The sequence below is a fragment of the Tasmannia lanceolata genome, unplaced genomic scaffold, assembly GCF_043159265.1.
Source record: "Tasmannia lanceolata isolate RefF3 unplaced genomic scaffold, GAP_Taslan_0.1 ptg000015l, whole genome shotgun sequence".
Taxonomy (NCBI): domain Eukaryota; kingdom Viridiplantae; phylum Streptophyta; class Magnoliopsida; order Canellales; family Winteraceae; genus Tasmannia; species Tasmannia lanceolata.
In genome coordinates this window covers 28991234-29008658 of record NW_027518692.1, presented here as the reverse complement: position 1 = coordinate 29008658, position 17425 = coordinate 28991234, and the positions used below count along the sequence as shown (strand labels likewise).

At 38.7% G+C, this 17425-nt stretch overlaps 1 protein-coding gene across 1 annotated transcript; it reads right to left on the bottom strand.

Moving 5' to 3' along the window:
- Positions 1-401: 401 nt before the first annotated feature.
- Positions 402-13793, bottom strand: LOC143846122 (IAA-amino acid hydrolase ILR1-like 4). Its single transcript, XM_077354538.1, has 5 exons — positions 13240-13793; positions 12725-12850; positions 2181-2495; positions 1049-1177; positions 402-958 (listed from the first exon to the last, which is right to left on the bottom strand). Exons 1-5 carry the CDS (start codon positions 13585-13587, stop codon positions 551-553), a joined length of 1326 nt encoding a protein of 441 aa, XP_077210653.1. The 5' UTR covers positions 13588-13793; the 3' UTR covers positions 402-550.
- Between the last annotated feature and the right edge of the window lie 3632 nt (positions 13794-17425).

Genomic DNA, 17425 nt, shown 5'->3' with positions numbered 1-17425 from the left:
AGTTTTTTGTTTTCTTGTTTTTCACCCTTTTCCTACCATCTCACTCACTCCCCCGCGTGTCTAACTGTCATGTTGTTGGCACTTAAGGGCCTCTTTCAATAACTCTAAAAGTTATTTGCATATAATCTTATGCAAATGGTTCTCAAGCTGTTTGTATTGGATTTGAATCAATTTTGAGTTCAAAACCGATTCTTGGTGAAGTTGAGCATTTGGGTCCAAAACCGATTCTGGTATGTAAAATCAATTTGAGTCCAAATTGAATTCTACAACTGTGAAGCAGACGCCCAATTCAGCCAAAGTTTTAAAATAGCAAATTTCTCAATGGGTCCTTCTAGAATTTATACAAAAAGCCAAAAAAAAGAAGAGAAAAACTATAGACATTCAGCACAAGATAAGCGAAGTTAACAAAACAAAGTCGCATTTACCTTGCAATAGAGGAAATTTACAAGAGCAGAGTAGAATGGTCATGGAGTGAACTCCCTATCAGATACAAATGAGTAGCTTGGCATCTTACACTGCTTCAAATAGATTAATAAAGTTATACTTTAGCTCACAATTCATCATGGACCTTTACTGGTGTAGATGGGGAAGAGGGATGGAATTGAAGAAGGTACCTTGTAGCCAGAGATGCATGTAATGCTGCGCCATAAGGAAGCACATCTTCATTGATTGTGAAAAAGGGGGAGTGTGGAGATTCAAGACGCCTGCGTGACTCGTTCTTCATCCCCAAGAAGAAGTAATATGAGGGTACTACCTCTGTGAAGAACGAAAAATCCTCGGCTCCCATTAATGGTTGAGTTTCTCTAACATTGTGGCTGCCCAACATATCACCCGCCACATTTTGAAAGTGCTCGTGCAATTCTTTGTTGTTTGTTGTTACGGGAAAGAATGGGCGTTCTTTTAAGAAAAAGTCGACAGTTGCAGTACACCTTTGTACAGCTGCTTGTCCTACTATAACCTGTTTTATTTGGAAGAGAATTAGAAATGAGTTTGGGTAGGTTTAATTTGGTTATAGATTGCTTATGGTAAGGGTAATTGACTATCATACCTCCTCGATTCGTTGTTTGAGTTGCGAAAAACTTTGTTTAGAAAAGGCTCGGAAAGTGCCACCAATGGTAACAGAATCTGGGATAACATTGAATGCACCACCACCTTGAAACTTTGCCACTGTTACTACCTGTAAATGGTGCACATATCATGTGAAGGCAAACTATCTAGCTGAGGCAAAGGGACAATGGGTTCATCATAACCATGTGAGAGGACAAAAACTGCAAAATGTCAGATTTTTAAGAATCCAAAATGCAACCATTTAGGTCCTCTTTGTTTTGGATTTTGAGAGCTGATTGTGAATCAGTAACTGATTATTAGATTCAAAATTCAACGTAAAGTTTGAGTCCAAAACAATTGGTTCTCAAAATCCAAAACAAATGGGGTCCTAGAGGAAAATCCCTCCCTTGGTAATTGAAGAAGATGGATGTAGAAATCACTCGAACCATCTATTTGATTTTATGCATCTATGAGTTAGAGGTCGACCCTTGGCGCAACATTAAGGTTGCTCCATTGTGACCTGGTAGTCACGAGTCCGAGTCATGGAAACAGCCTCTCTGCAGAGCAGGGGTAAGGCTGTGTACATCTAGCCCTCCCCAGACCCCGCAATGGCGGGAGCCTCGTGCACTGGGCCGTTCTTTATGAGTTAGAAAATTACAACCCGTTTTGTTTTGGATTTTTCCCAACTCAAGTAGACAGTAACTTCTTGACATATGCAAAGGATTATATAATAACAAACTTAATGAAAGTTTCAAAGACACGCAAGAGATTATTCAAGCAATGAAAAGAAATTCGAATAAAACACTTAAAAGTGATTGAAATTGTTATTATTTCCTCTTTTGCTTGTAAAACTATGGTTAACTGATCTGCACTTTGATGAGACTTGAATGAGCAAGTCAAATCCTTGACGCGACTCAACCAAGATAGGCGCATGGCATTCCTATTGGGAACCAGAGGCTCACATCAAATTTGGAAAAACCCGTGCCGAAAAGGCATATGGTCTCGAAAATGAAATTGGTTGATTCATCTCACCAAAGAAAATAAAACAGTAAGAGACGGACTCAAACACATAGATAAGTTATTGTTGCACTGGAAACATGTAAAGAATTGCCATAATTAAAAAATAAACATACCTGTGAATCCAAAGGGTCAGCTTCACGCGAAACAAGATGTTGCAAACTAACAATCACATTGGATGCTGCTAAAATTGGATCGATTGTATGCTGAGGGATGGCTGCATGGCCTCCCTTCCCACTTATTACTGCCTCAAACATGCCACTCCCAGCCATTACTGGGCCGGGCCTGGAGGCCACCACACCAATAGGTAGGTCGCTAGAGACATGCAACCCAAAAATAGCATCTACATTCTCAAGTACTCCAGCATCTATCATTTTTTTTGCTCCCCCACCTCCTTCTTCAGCTGGTTGAAAGATGAGAACAATAGTTCCCTGTTTCAATCATGACACATTTGTAAGTTACTTCTCTTATACATGCTCCGACGGTCTCGATTATTCAAAGTTATATGAAACATTAAGCAGACAAGCTAACAATAAACATCTCTTGTTCTTAAATGACCAGCAAATGTATCCTTTTCCAGAGACGCAAGACATGTTTTAGCTTTCATCTCCCAAGTTTCAGGCATTAAGGGTGCACTCTTTAACCATTCGTGTGATTTTCATTCTAAAAATTAGAATAAATTCTTATCCTTTGGAGTCCTTAGGATTCATAATTGCATTTTTTAACTATCTCTAAAAATCTAGACATCCCATGATTCTCAATTTTGTGCGGCAGTTGGGCTAGAAAACGTGGTTTCCTTCTATAGGGAGAGACAACGAAAAAGTTAGAGAGTGGGGTTCTCGATTTTGTGCGGCAGTTGCGGTGGAAAACGTGGTTTCCTTGTATGGGGTGAGATGCAAAAAAGTTGGAGACCAAAGAGAGGGGAAGATCGTGGGATACTTATCTTTTGAATTTAATTCCCTGGAGCGAGAAACTTTAGCTCCAGAAAATAAAGCCTAAAAAATATGATGAATCCTTAGACAAGTTGTTGAAATGGTTAAGGAACACTGAACTCAACTCAATACCTTTCAAAAAAAAAACACACTCAACTCAACTAAGCCTTTGTCCCAAACTAGTTGGGGTCGGCTAGGAACACAATTCTCAATTTCTCATTATTTTTAGGTTAAAAAAACGAAAAAAAACACTCTTAAGGAAGGTTAAAGAATGCACCCTAATTTACTCGTCAATATAACAAGCACAATGTAAGTTGTAATTGCATGAAATTTCTGTGTATATAGATTCATGCTGAAAATTACTAAGCAGATTACAAAAAAGAAACAGTAGGAGCTTTAGTTATCAATTCTGTTCTAGTCGGTGCTCCGTTTTTCTCTTGGATTGGAACAGTCCAATGTAGCGGCCGTTTTGGAAAAGACACTACGACCATGAGGTAAAAAAATGAGAAATATTCAGCAAAAATATATGAAACCATTATCTCAACGTTATTTAACAAAAATATACATATTTTACTACTTAAAATACCTACCAAATGTATGCAGGCATGATATTGGCTATTGTGAGGCTAATTAATATCAAATTCAGTGCAAAACTCAATACATTTACACTCACAATTCGCAGTTCATATTAAAAATGCAAAATATAAAAATTGCAAAACATAAATAATCAAGTATAAATTGATCATAATGTTCTCTCAAATCTGTCATCTGTTATTACCATTTTAAAAAAAATCTGTTTGCTCCGATTTCCCACTCATAAGCCGGCTCATCATATCGATTGTACCCCTCACCATCACCACCCAGCAGCTCCACCATCATCAATGATGTGAATCTCAAATGTCGAGGATTTGATTGTGGATCTCAATTGTGCGAAAATGAGGGGTTTTGAATGTGAATCTCAAATATCAGAGGAATCCTAGTTGGGTGGTAAGCTCGCTTTGGAAGCTAAATTCTTCTTGCTTACCAAATTTAGGGGGGGCACGCTTTAAGACTGCTTCTTTTTTCGAATGGTAATTAAGACTGCTTCTTGTTTAGGTGATTATTTTTTTTCCTAAATGAGTGTTTTCTCCTTTTGATGAGGCTGAAGGGGTGTAATTAAAAAAAGTGTGTTTAAAATACAAAAACTCATCTTAAGTTTCAAATAACACTCCATTGTATCATCTCCCATATGTTTGTCACGATTGAGGAGCTTCTGGATGGTGTCTGAGCAAAAGTCTAAAGATCACATAGGAAGTTACTCTAACTAGATTGATCATGTAGCTTGTGACAAGCGGGAGAAGATCAAGTGGCAAAGGACCAACTTGATATATGTCCAGATGGGAGATGATACAATGGAGTTAATATCATGAACAGAATTGGCTCGAATATGGAATATTGGCTGGTGAAGTGCTTATAATGCATTGAAAATGACTTCGAAGCAGAGTAATGCCTTGTGATTATTAAGAGGAGAGTGAAAAAATCAGGTTAGGGACCTTGAAAGTTGAATTTTGTTGAACGGTGCCGTAGGGAAATCGAAAAAGTGAGATAGAAAAGGAAATAAAAATAGAACTTAATTATTCTCCAATTAACTACAAGGGAAGAACTTAGGAGCGGCAGAAGTTTGGTGAAGGAGGAAATCAAAAGTGGCGGCAATTCTAATAATTTATAATGGAGAAGATATCTTGGCACTTACGTGAATTGGGGAGAATGGAATGGTGAATAGCAATGGGGCAAGTCATAGTGAAAAAAAGATTAGACACAACAATCCAAGATTGAAAGCTGGACAAGATGATGGGTTTGTTGAAGAAATACGAGAGGGATGGTGGCTAGACTTTTATCCTTACAAGGGGAAATCCATTCGGGTATAATCAACGAAATAGTAAGGCGAATGAGTAGAATAAAGGGATTTTTGGGATCCATAAGGCTCATGACAGTGTTGGATCGATCCCATCAAATACCATCAGCACTATATGGACCAAATTATTCAGAGAACCAAGGAATGTTAAAATAGGATTCAACCTTAGAAGCTGGATCCTCTGATTTATGGTGACGAACCATATGAAGGCCTCTGTGCTACATTTTCATACAATATATTGGTACATATAATGAACTGAAACACTACACTTCATGAGTGATCATTTTTATTTTTTTGTTAAAATATCATTTATTTTGAAGTACACATTCATGGCTACACTATTGACCTTCTTTGTGAGTGATATTGGAGCTCCGAACTTTTAGTTGAACAGCATCCTCTATGATGTGCAATTGAATGAAATAAATGCCCTTAGAGCCTCATTTTGCTTGCATGGGCTGAGAGGAGTGGGGAGGAAAAATGAAGCAGAAAGAGGGGACAAAGGAAGAGATGAAGAGAAGAGAAAGAGGAGAAGGATAGAAAGAGTGCCTCTGGAACCACCTCAATCCTTCCACCGCCGCCGCCGCCGCCACTGTAACCTACAACCACCACCACATACCCTCCTTCCCCACCACCACCGCCACCACTGATGCCTACAACCACCACCCATTTATAACCTCTTGAGGTAAATTATTCTCCACAGTTAATAAGTTCCAATCACCTATGTTGTCAATCAAATCTTTCACTTTGAGCTTGACATTGAGACCCTCCATATTGATGACATAACTAATAAGTGGAGAAGTGTCAAAACATTGATATGCCCAAAAGGCGACATTTTCTTTACCAATATTTTCTCTCGAATATCTAGGAACTGCATTACTTTATCTATCATTTCCACACGATCATAAAGCACCCAAAAATCGCTCCCTCGGTCAACTTTCCTCCACCATATGTTGTTTTTTTAGAGAGGGTAACCATGGTCTTGGATTTGAATCTATTGTGTTCCCCTCCAAATTAACAACCTTAAAAATGATAATAAAACATTTCCAGTCAGTATCCTTGTGGGAAATTGAAAATGGAAAACACAAGAAACAAGACCGGATCCTTTCCAACACCACCCATAGAAGAAAAAAACTTAAAAGAAAAACTAACTAAAATATCTAAGAAGGGTTTCCAAGACTCTGAATTCCCTTATCTTTGTGTCTATCTGCGGCTTCTGTAAGAAGAGAAAAAAGAGAGATAGATGGATTGATAGAGATAAACTTAAGAGATAGATCTTCGGCTTCTTCTTCTTCTTCTTTTTCTTTTTTGGTTCTAAGGTTCGATCTTCTCAGTTTTCTTACTCAGAGCTTCTCCGGCTCGACGCAGTCTTGATCGTGATGTCACTTGTTTCATCGAAAACCTCATTTCCGGCTTGACACAGTCCTCATGATCCCCCCTGCTATGGGCGCCACTTCTCCCACTCATTGAAGGCAGCGAAACCGGCCGTGATGCTACCTGCTTCGTTCGAAACCTCATCTTGAACCCACCACCACAACCACCACTACTAGAGTTCGAAACGTCCTCCTGATCCTCCCCGCTATTGGAGCCACCTCCCCCACTCGTTGAAGGCAGCGCAACCGGTCGTGATGCTACCTGCTTTTTCCGAAACCTCCTCTCGAACCCACCACCGCAACCACCACTACAAGGGTTCCAAACGTCCTCCTGACCCTCCCTGCTATGGGAGCCACCTACCCCACTCGTTGAAGGCAGCGCAACCGGTCGTGATGCTACCTGCTTCACTCGAAACCTCGTCTTGAACCTACCACCGCAATGGCCACTACTAAGGTTCGAAACATCCTCCTGATTATCCCTGCTATGGGAGGTGGCATGCAGGTACCCCGTCGGTTCCTTTCGATGGAAATTCCGGTGGCACTTGCGCACTAATTTAAGCACGTCCAAAGTTCCTTCCTCTCCGACCGGCGGTGACCGCAATGAACTCCCCACATCTGATACTCACGGCATGGTTTTTCAGGCATTCTATGTACCAGTTCACCATTTTCTGGTGAAGAATCTGACGGAGGCAACAAAAAAGTTGTTGTCACATCCTCTACCAAAAAAGTTATTATTGGAGCAACAATCTGACAGAGGCATTCTCCGCAATGAACTCCGTCAACTCCCCACGTCCTCTACCATATGTTGTTGTCACATTAATTGAAACACGTCTTATGTTGTTGTCACATTAATTGAAACACGTCTGACTTTCCCAAAGGAATCAAAAGTTGCTCTAATAGCAAAATTAATAAAAAAAAATCCCAAAACTCGTTCCTCTCGTCAACTTTCCTCTACCATATGTTGTTGTCACATTAATTAAAACACGTCTGACTTTCCCAAAGGAATCAAAAGTTGGTCCAATAACAAAATTAATACAAAAGCTTTCTAGAAAATAGGATTGAAACTCAATTAAACAAGAAACTTTCACTAAAATAGAAGCCCAAACAAGTAAATCGAATTTCCTAGGCTCCTAGCAAAATCTATATTCAAATAGAAAACTCCAATTTCATATTAATCATCCAAATAGATAAGCCAATATGTCAACAAGATCTGCAGCCGTATGATTTAAATAGAGAATAAATTGAAACATTCAGTGTAGATGCTTAACGATAGACAGATTTAATAGCATCCCGCCATTCATCATGAAACATCAAACTAAATTGGCATTAAGAATCACAACCAAATATGAAGAAAGATCTTATTCAACATCAACACTTCCATGAAAGCCTCCAAATCAAATGCCCATACTTTTTTTCTTGCACCCTCTCAAAATTAATAAATAATAGAATACAAACTCATGATTATTAACCCCCTTTTCTCCTTGCACGACGTAACTGATAGAGCCCATTATAGTGAATAAAATACTTAAAATTGATGTTTCAAAACTTGCTTGAACGAGAGCTCGGTCAAGGTAAAACTGAGTCGAATTGAACAAGTCAATGATTTCATTAATCTGGGCAAGTCAATGGAGTTTTTAATTAACATGGTAGGGCAAAACTCAGGCTTGGATGAGAACTCGGCCAAATATAAAATCGAGTCGAATCAGCAAGTCGATGCTTGACTCAAGGAGTTTTTAAAAAGTGCTCAAAATACCCCGAGAGTCAAATAAATTTTGTGTTCGTACAATTTAACATAAAGATGACCCACCAAAATACAACTTACAATTCTCAAATTAACACAAAAGAATCCCTATACAATAAAAATGTTGATACCCCAAAATTCTCCTTTGTATATAAAAACAGAAGCACCCCCCGTCCTCCCCTCCCCTCTCAAATAATCACGCACAGCCTCCTTTTCTTTTCTTCTTTCTTCTTCTCATTACTCCTTTAAACCTCAACTCTGGCAAAAATGGCTAGACTTAGCGCTCCTTCAAGATGTACCGTGCAGTCCTAGAAAGAAAAATGATATTTTTGAAGGGTAGTCAAGAAGGACGCATTGCACGGAAAGTCCCACCTTCTATGGTACATTAGATTAAACTATGAATTATATGGATAATGTAGCTCATTTATTTGTAACACCACACCAATGTAGAAGAAGAATTGTCAAGTATTAAGGCCATGGTTGCAGGAAATGTCTCCTCCGATTGGAGGAGACGGGAAACGTGTTTCCACTGAAACAGTTCAACATTTAAAAAGGCGGGGAACGCACGAGAACCGTGCGGGAAACGTAGCCCAAGCTCATTTCCGGGATCTTGGAAACGAGTTTCTCCGATCTGGTAAATGTGTTTCCTTGTTTTATTTTACTTATTTTTAAGCTTTAAAACCTATTTTTTTCCTTTTCTTAACCCTAGCATCTCATGACAAAAAAACTCTCTCTCTCTCTCTCTCTCTCTCTCTCTCTCTCGCGCGCGCGACCAAATTTAAGAAGGAGACGAATATCTGAAGAAGAGGAAGGGGGAGGCAGATGACAACGTATTTACCTCGTTTCTCTCTCTCTCTCTCTCTCTCTCTCTCTCTCTCCATCCTTTTCTTTCTTTTTCCTTCACAATGATTTTGTTGTTTTTGCATGAAATTGAAAGGGGGTTTTGCACCTTTTCTCTAACCACTACTTAATTTGATCACAATAAAATATTCTGCAAGTAATCTCTCTCTCTCTCTCTCTCTCATGTGCTCTGTGTGAGGATTAGGGCTGTATATTTAGCAAGAATTTTGTTTTCTTATGATATTCACATGCAGACAGTGTTTGCAAAACTTATAGAAGGATGTGCTTATATTTTCCTTTTCCCGGAGGAACTGTAACCTATTGTACCAATGAGTATATCATTCATGTACCCTATGTTAGGATTAGGGCTATATATTTACAGGAATTTTGTTTTCTTATGATGCATACAGTGTTTGTAAAACTCTTTACCAGATTTTTTTTCTGGACTTTTTTCTTCATAAACTTTGTTAAAGTCAGAGTTTATTATTTTCTAATTGCTCATCATAATACCATTAGTTCAATGACTTCTAAGTGCTTAACTTGAAAGCTTTTTCTTACACTTTGGAAGACATTGCTCTTGGGATCATAAATTCCAGAAAGTAATCCTATAAATTGTCTATTATGGAAATCTTGTCCTAAGTCCTAACTTTATTGTTGTCTTTACCAACAGCAATGAATATCTCTATTTACTTCATCATTAATGGTGTTCAATTGATATTGATGTGGTACTTCTCTGCTGGGCATGTTTAATTCGAGGGTGTCTGGTTTGCTAGCTGTTGGATTTGATATGGGAGTATGGGACTACTAGAGAAGGGAATAATTGATAATATGGGGTTGCTTTTGCTTGGTTTGCAATGCATTAAAGTATATTGTCAAATGCATGAGCCTTTCTCAGGTTTGAAGTACAAGTGTATGCATTTCCCTAAGGTTTCATGTCAATGTGTTACCTTCACGTTTTGTATGTGTTTCCCTCATGTTTCATGTACGTTTCCCTCATGTTTCCAAGACGTTTCCCAATGTGTTTCACTTGCGCTTTTCTATTGTTTCCTATTTGTCGTTTACCCTTTAATTTCTTTCACGTGTTTCACGTTTTGCTTCCAGGATTTGTTTCCCGACCTGGCAACTATGATTAAGACCCAAGATCTGTATCACACTATAAAGATTGTAAGGAATGTTGGCAGGTAAAAGAAGAGGGCATAGGTGATAAACAAATGAGTTTCCGTACTATTTAACACACGTTGGCTCAGCATTGATGGGAGTTCCATTGATAATCCAAGGCCAGCCAATTTGGGAGGCTTAAACAAGATAGGCGACATTAAGATAAAATATTTTGGAAGGAATGTTGGAAGGCAAGTGAAGAGTTGGATAGGTGATAGACAGATGAATTCCCCTACCATTGAACACAGTTAGATCAATCAAAGGATGTAGATAAAAATAACCCGTGAACTGAAGTGCTGAGAAAGACTGACAATCACGTGCCTTCAACACAGCTTACCAAACACCTAAAAAAAAAAAATCAAGAGAGAGGAGAAGAAACAAAAGGACTGCAAATCAGGAATCTATTGAAGGTAGGAACACAAGTTCACAACAATACGAGAATGAATAAGCTGAAAGCATGAGATAGAATCCCGAACCAACCAAGACCTAACTACTGAATCATAGATTTGCTAATTGGGAGCAAGAAGAATCCTGGGAGAAAGAACCTGCCTTCCAAGCATTAAACTAATGACAAGGACCAGGTCCACAAAATTAACAATCTAAAATAATCTTAGAATCAGAACTGACACATTGGTTTTGTTATATTCAGGAGTACTAAACTAAAGGTTTGATGAATTCTTGTGCCATTCTATTGATTGTCTCAAAAAAAAATCCTTACTTTAATTCTAGAATCCAATAAGATTATTTAGTTCCATGCAATTCAAATCAAAAAGCTTCATGGCATTCAACATTGTGAAAAACGCCAAAAAGGAAATTAAGAAATCCGATAGAAACCGCAACTGGGACAGCCATAAGACTGTAACAGGGACAAGAGGGCAAAACAGGCCACCAGAAATCTGCTTGCCCCAGACTACGCTCGAGTAGGAATTTCAGCGGGTAACCATATCTCTGACAATATGGCTCTTCTTAACAGAACAGAGAACAACGAGAATGCTACAGATCCAGCCTTAAAATCCATTTCAAGGTTGGAACGGGAATACAAAAATTTGAGCTCTTCCATAAGGGATTTGCTAGCGTCCATCGCATAAGGCATTTCCCGGATGGGCTGTTGCATGTGAGAGCAGCCCCACCTCATGAATAGAGACAAAATCTGTTGAAAAGTGAGCCTGCATGGCTGCTCTTACATGCAACAGCCCATCTGTGACATGCCTTCTGCGATGGATGCTAGCAAATCCCCTTCCATAAACTATGATGCCAACAAGCAGATGCAGGCAAGGAGGTAGGAATTTAAATGGTTGATGATGATGAATCATTTGAAGCGGGGGCATGGATTGCTAGAAATCTTTCGTGGAACTTGGAAACAAGAGAAAAAAAAATCATATGGGATATATCTAAGAGAAACAAAGAAATAAATATAAAGGAATAGATCATAGCATCTCACCAAGTCTAAAAGGTGTCTAGAATAGTGCCTCGCTATTCCAAACGAACAGATGAATGAAAGATGGGAAACAACGAACAGAAACACAAACTAACAATGAGATAATAGATTTACAACCATTAAAAGACTAGGTTTATAACTATGCAAATTCAAATGATAGCTAGATAAACGAGAGAGCTTTAAGGGACGGAAAAAATAGATGGGTTAGCATCTCACTGACCTTCCTGAGGCATCTCACAATAAGTTCCAAGGCATATACTATGGATTCAAAGCGTCCCACCTTGAAAGTGTTGGAGTTCCCCGATGTTTACACAAGCGCAAATAAAACCAAACTTTTATTCAATATTCGATTCCTTAAGTTAATGGCCCTAGGCCTTACAATATATAGTTTAGACTTATCCCACAACTTCTAGACCTATTAACAAGTTAAATCCTAGTAAATGAGCCCTATATGACTTACAAAAAATTAGCCCTAACAAATAGAAAGATGCTAATATGTTGGTGAATAGTGACATGAATGGTGCCAACAAACTATTAATCCTCGCAATTACTTTAAAATTAAAACCCAATATGACAATTATAACACTACGAAATAAGAAAAACCTAAGACACTTCTAATGGGCTACCATACTTAGCCCCTTTCTAATTTTCATGAAGTTTGTTACCATCAATAAGGCTCACTGGGTTCACCATGGTATTCTATCAGGATATGTGGAATTTCATTAAATATGATTTGATTAAGGTGGTGGGGGAATTTCATAGCAGCATTCTCAACATTGGTTTAGAGATGGACATATTTTCTCTCACTCCTGAGAAGAATGGTGCAAAGGAGGTGAAGGACTTTAGACCAATCAGCCTCGTTAACAACGTTTACAAAATCGTTTCCAAGGATTAATGGGTGACAAAGGATATTTCCAAAGATCGAGGGGATTGAGGCAAAGGGATCCATGTTCTTCCTTTCTATTCACGATTAATGAAGGGGCTTTGAGAAAGATGTTGGAGAAGGATTGATAGCTTGGTTTTATCGAAGGGGTGTCCTTGAGGGAGGTGGGTAACATTACCCGATGAGGCCGACAAACAAAAAGATACAGCGCCTATCTAACAAAAAATGTATCACTCTATGCAATGGTGAAAAACATGAAGTCTTCCTATCATGCATCACACATATGATATGTCAAGGAATGCATAAAACTATAACAACCCAATTAATTGCTTTAAAAAGGAAAGAAGTTTGAGAGAACAAAGAATAGATAAATCAACAGTGAAAGAAAGTCAGAGAAAACAGGCCTGTAAATTCTCGCGATGCTCTTGAAGGATCTTTGCGGCGCCAAGCAGCATCGTAACATGTGAATCGTGCCCGCAAGCATGCATCTTCCCAGGGATTTTACTCTTATGCTCCCACTCCACACCCTCCTGTATCAAAAACTCCATGAACCCATGTGAAACAACCAATTACTCTAAAAGCTTAAGCTATTAAAATTGATGTTATTTAATCATTTATACTTCAACACACTCCCTCGCATGTGGGCCCTCTTTTGGGTTGGCCTTACACAATGACTTTTAATATCAAAGAGTTGTTGGGTTTTGAATCCCGCCCTTCTTTTAGCAATCGCTCTATTACCATGTGAACCAACCCATTACTCCAAAAGCTTAAGCTATTAGAGTTGATGTTATCGAATCATTTATACTTCAACAAACCCATGTACAAAAAAAAAATCTCCTTCACAATCTCCCATCAATTAAACCCAATAGCCCAAATTCAGACAAAACCCAAGAAAGAAAACCATTGAATTCAAACAAACCTGAATGGCAAGAGCATCCATGTCTGCCCTTATTGCAACAAAAGGAGGCTGACCTGTCCCAACAAAACCAACAACACCAGTAACAGCGACAGGATACTTGTAAGGAATACCCATATCATCTAACTCTGCCCTGATCAGCTTGCTGGTCTCAAATTCCTCATAACCAAGTTCTGGGTTTTCATGTATTCTCCTTCTTATATCTACCATCCACTCCACAAGGTCTAATTTTTTGGCAGAACTAAGAAAATCTAGGGTTATTTCCGATAACCCTTTTGAGTCTAATGAAGAATTGCATAGAGTGGGCAGTAAAATGAGAAAAATGGTAGAGACCCATTTGCAGAAACCCATGTTCTTGAATTCTGCAACTTGGGTTTTGGGAAGGTGGGGATGTGGGAAAAATCTCAGCAGAATCGAGATGGAATGTTGGGCAGATACATTGGGAGAGACAAAGGCGGCTATAAGGTGAAGATGATCTTGGGAGACCTTTATTTATTTATTTGTGAGCCCTTGAAAAAAACAAACGAGCTATAGAGCGAGAGAGAGAGAGAGAGAGAGAGAGAGCCATGAGGTTTAATTAGAGTGCCCACGTTTGTATATAGGTGAGGTGTAAAGGTTTTTTTTTTTTGATTAGTTGGTGTAAAGTTGGTATTGGCAGTTTGGCAACATGTTTTTTATGGGTTTGAGATATTTCGGTGTTAGGGAGGTAGGGCTGCAACTCGAGCTGGGTTTTACGCGACCCGCATCGACCCGACCCGAAAATAGCCTGGGTTGGGTTAAGGTTTCATGGGTTTCGGGTCGAGCCGGATTGAGCAATCAAAAGCCCGCATGAATCTCGGGTCGAGCCGGGTTTGAAGGGGCCCGACCCGACCTGACCAGAGTTACATAAGTTATAGTATGTACATTTTTTTCTATTGTTAGTTAAAAGTTAAAAGTGAAAACCCACGCACCCATTGTTATTGTATGTGAGTGTAATTTCTGCTTCTATGAGTTGAGTTGATTCAAGTGTTTGATTCAGCATTGTTTGATTGTAATTACAACATTGTTTGATTCAAGTGTAATGTGAGTGTAACTACATCATTGTTTGCTTCAAGTGTAATGTGAGTGTAATTTCTGCTTCTATGAGTTGAGTTGCCTTGCCAAACAAGATTTTTTCTTAAAAAATTGCGTCAACGTGAAAAAACACGATTCGACCCGACCCGACCCGAGATTTATCATGGGTAGGGCCGGGTTTGGGAATCGTGGGTTTTCCGAAAAAAAACCCGACCAGACCTGAGATATTTCTCGGGTAGGGTTGAGTTCTCCAAAACCCGACCCGAGTTGCAGTCCTATCGGGAGGCCACCTTTCACCAAACTTACCCTCCAAAAAGGCCATTGGTGGGGCCCTAGACCGGTCGGCATTTGTTGCATTTGGTGGTTGGACATCCATGGATTCCAATGGACATTACACTCTTTCTTCTTCCTCAAACACGCTCACCAATTTGCTTGTTTTCCTTACTCTTCTTTTCTATCTAAGACAAACTTAAGTGGGTAAAATTGCCAACTTTTAAGGGTAGTAATAGCCTACCCCTTAATGAGGTCAATGATATTAAGACACATTTGGTCAAGGGTATCACAAAAAAACCTACTGTTATTATTGTCATGTATTCCGAAATAGCATGGCTTAGTGGGGAGAGTGTAAGGAAGCTTCTTGAGATAGGCTTGTCTTCATACCAACTCTCACTATGCCCTCGTTGGATTGCAGGAAAAACATTTCATGTGGAAAAGTTTTTACTAGGAAATTTTTTTCGTCTCCACAATTTAAAGAGAAATCCGCAAGAGAAGAAGAAGAGTTAGGATATATTAAAGGAGGGCCGTGCATATATTTCCATGAAAATCCGAGTGCAGGAAAAAAAAATTTATAGTGAGAAACATCTATTCGAATTTTCTAAACCATTCATTTGTTGGCCCCGACGAAGATAGGTCATACACCATAATCTTCTCCATAGGATGATCCTAACCCTTCGATTTTGGATGGATCATAGGAGTCAGACTAAAGTGTTCACTGGTACTTTTACATTTCTATAACTCCACTCTCCCAAATCTAAAAATGGCATACCCCTCTTTTTAAAGGCCAGTAGTGACTTCACCTGACTTTTGTTTTCATACATGGAAGACTTGGTGTTCTTATTTTGTCTGGTAGGATATAGAAGAAATTGTATTTTTGTGAATATAACAGTTTGTAACTTATTAGTTTATTCACTCTTGTGAAAATTGCTCATGAAGCAACATGGTTTAAGAGTATCCATTATAACCTTCAAATGTTCTAATGACAGAATGATGCAGGGATAAAAATTCAAGTAAGCCTTCAAATATTCATATCAAATATTCCAGTAAGAATTGAAAAACCCATCTCCATGTGTTTTGCATTAAGTTCATGTGTTTAATATTCCAATAAGTTCAATTGATGATGAACTGAAACCAAAAGCAGCACCTCATGTGTTTTGCATTCTTTTTTCCCTATTATGGAGAAATCCCTTCTCAAGCAACAATTCTGTTATTCAAGAGCCAAAATTAAGCAACCATTCAGGATAATTCGTATTCCAAATATCTCTCAGAATTTTTTGTAATGCCCCTTCAAAGAGTAAACTTCAAATTCTTGACATAGTTTCAGTATCCAAGTGGGGTTCTTCTTCTCAGGATGGCCAATTGACCTGAACTTGGGAGATCGAACTTATATTCAATACATCAATCTCTTGAAGCAGAAACAATATTCACTAATAAAACATCTATTCAAGATGTCACTAAAATAGAAACCTCAAATGAATTCTCCATTCCAAAAACAAATTTGAAGCCACAACATGTGAGAGGTAGGACAAAAAACAATGTGCAAATGACTGATCTGTTCTCAAAACAACCAGTACATACTAGTCAGAAATACTGCTTTTGACAGTCCAATTACCACCAGTTGATCTGTTCTCAAAACAACCAGTACATACTAGTCAGAAAATAATTGGACTGTTTTCAGAGATGCACAATCTATGGCAGACACAATAGGTGCATGATTAGAGTTATGATTGGCCCAAGAACCTAAAATTGGAATTTCAAAACAGAATTTCAGGCAATAGTTCCACTCAACAGCCAAAAGTCTGTTTATAAGATGGTGATAGTCCTATGGAGCAGATTTTGGATAAAAGAAATGCCAGTCGGTGCCCTCCATATGGACTATCGAGATCAACAAAAAGCCCATCTTCATGACCAATTCGCCGCACTTATGCCAACTCATTCCACATACAAAATAGTATCTATCTCAGGTCTGTGTAAGATGACCTTTTAAAGAGCTTTGCTGGATACCACATACAGAATAGTATATCAACGGTAGAAAGCAAAATACCACCACAACGACAACAAACATCAATAGAAATGCCAATGCATCTCTTGACTAGAAATATTCGTGCGAGTCGATCTAATGTCTTTGCTTTGTTCATAACAAGACTGGAACTCAACAATAAAGCAAATGAAGCTTAAATAATAAAAATATCTATTCCCCAATAATTAGTTGCAATTTGCAAATGCAATTCTAATTCCATAGGTTGAACAATGCGAACCTGGCTCTGATAACACTTTGATGCAAACCCTAGGCTCTGGTACCAATTGGAAGTGAATCCGGCTCTGGTACCACTTGGATGTGAACCCGGCTCTGATACCAATTTAGTGCAAATCTAAGGTTCGCGGGTTCTTTACGGATAACTTTTAGAAGTGTATGTAATCTAAACTTTCAATTAAAATCAGTGTTACCAATGAAAATCAGATTGGACGTTCAGAAGATAGATTAGATCCTAGCTAGAGTTTTCACACAGACGTTTACTTTAAAGAGAATTTATCTATAAGTTTAATTCGATCTAAGTAAACAGGCAACAGTATGATATATAAATAAAGGAGGCAATAGAAAAACTGTCTACAATCTGAAATATTACAAATGTATAACAAAATCAAAGCTAGGGCCTAGTACACCAAACTAGGGTAAAGTAATCTCAAGGTGAAAATATGGGTGAAAGAATGGCCGATCAATGAGGTGAAGGCAGCAACATGTAGTAAATATAGGCAACTAAAAAACAATAGGACCCAATCGGCGTGCCTCAACCTCGAATCTCGATGCGTAGGAGAGCCCAAGAGGAGGAGCGATAGGGACAACCTTAATCTGTCCATA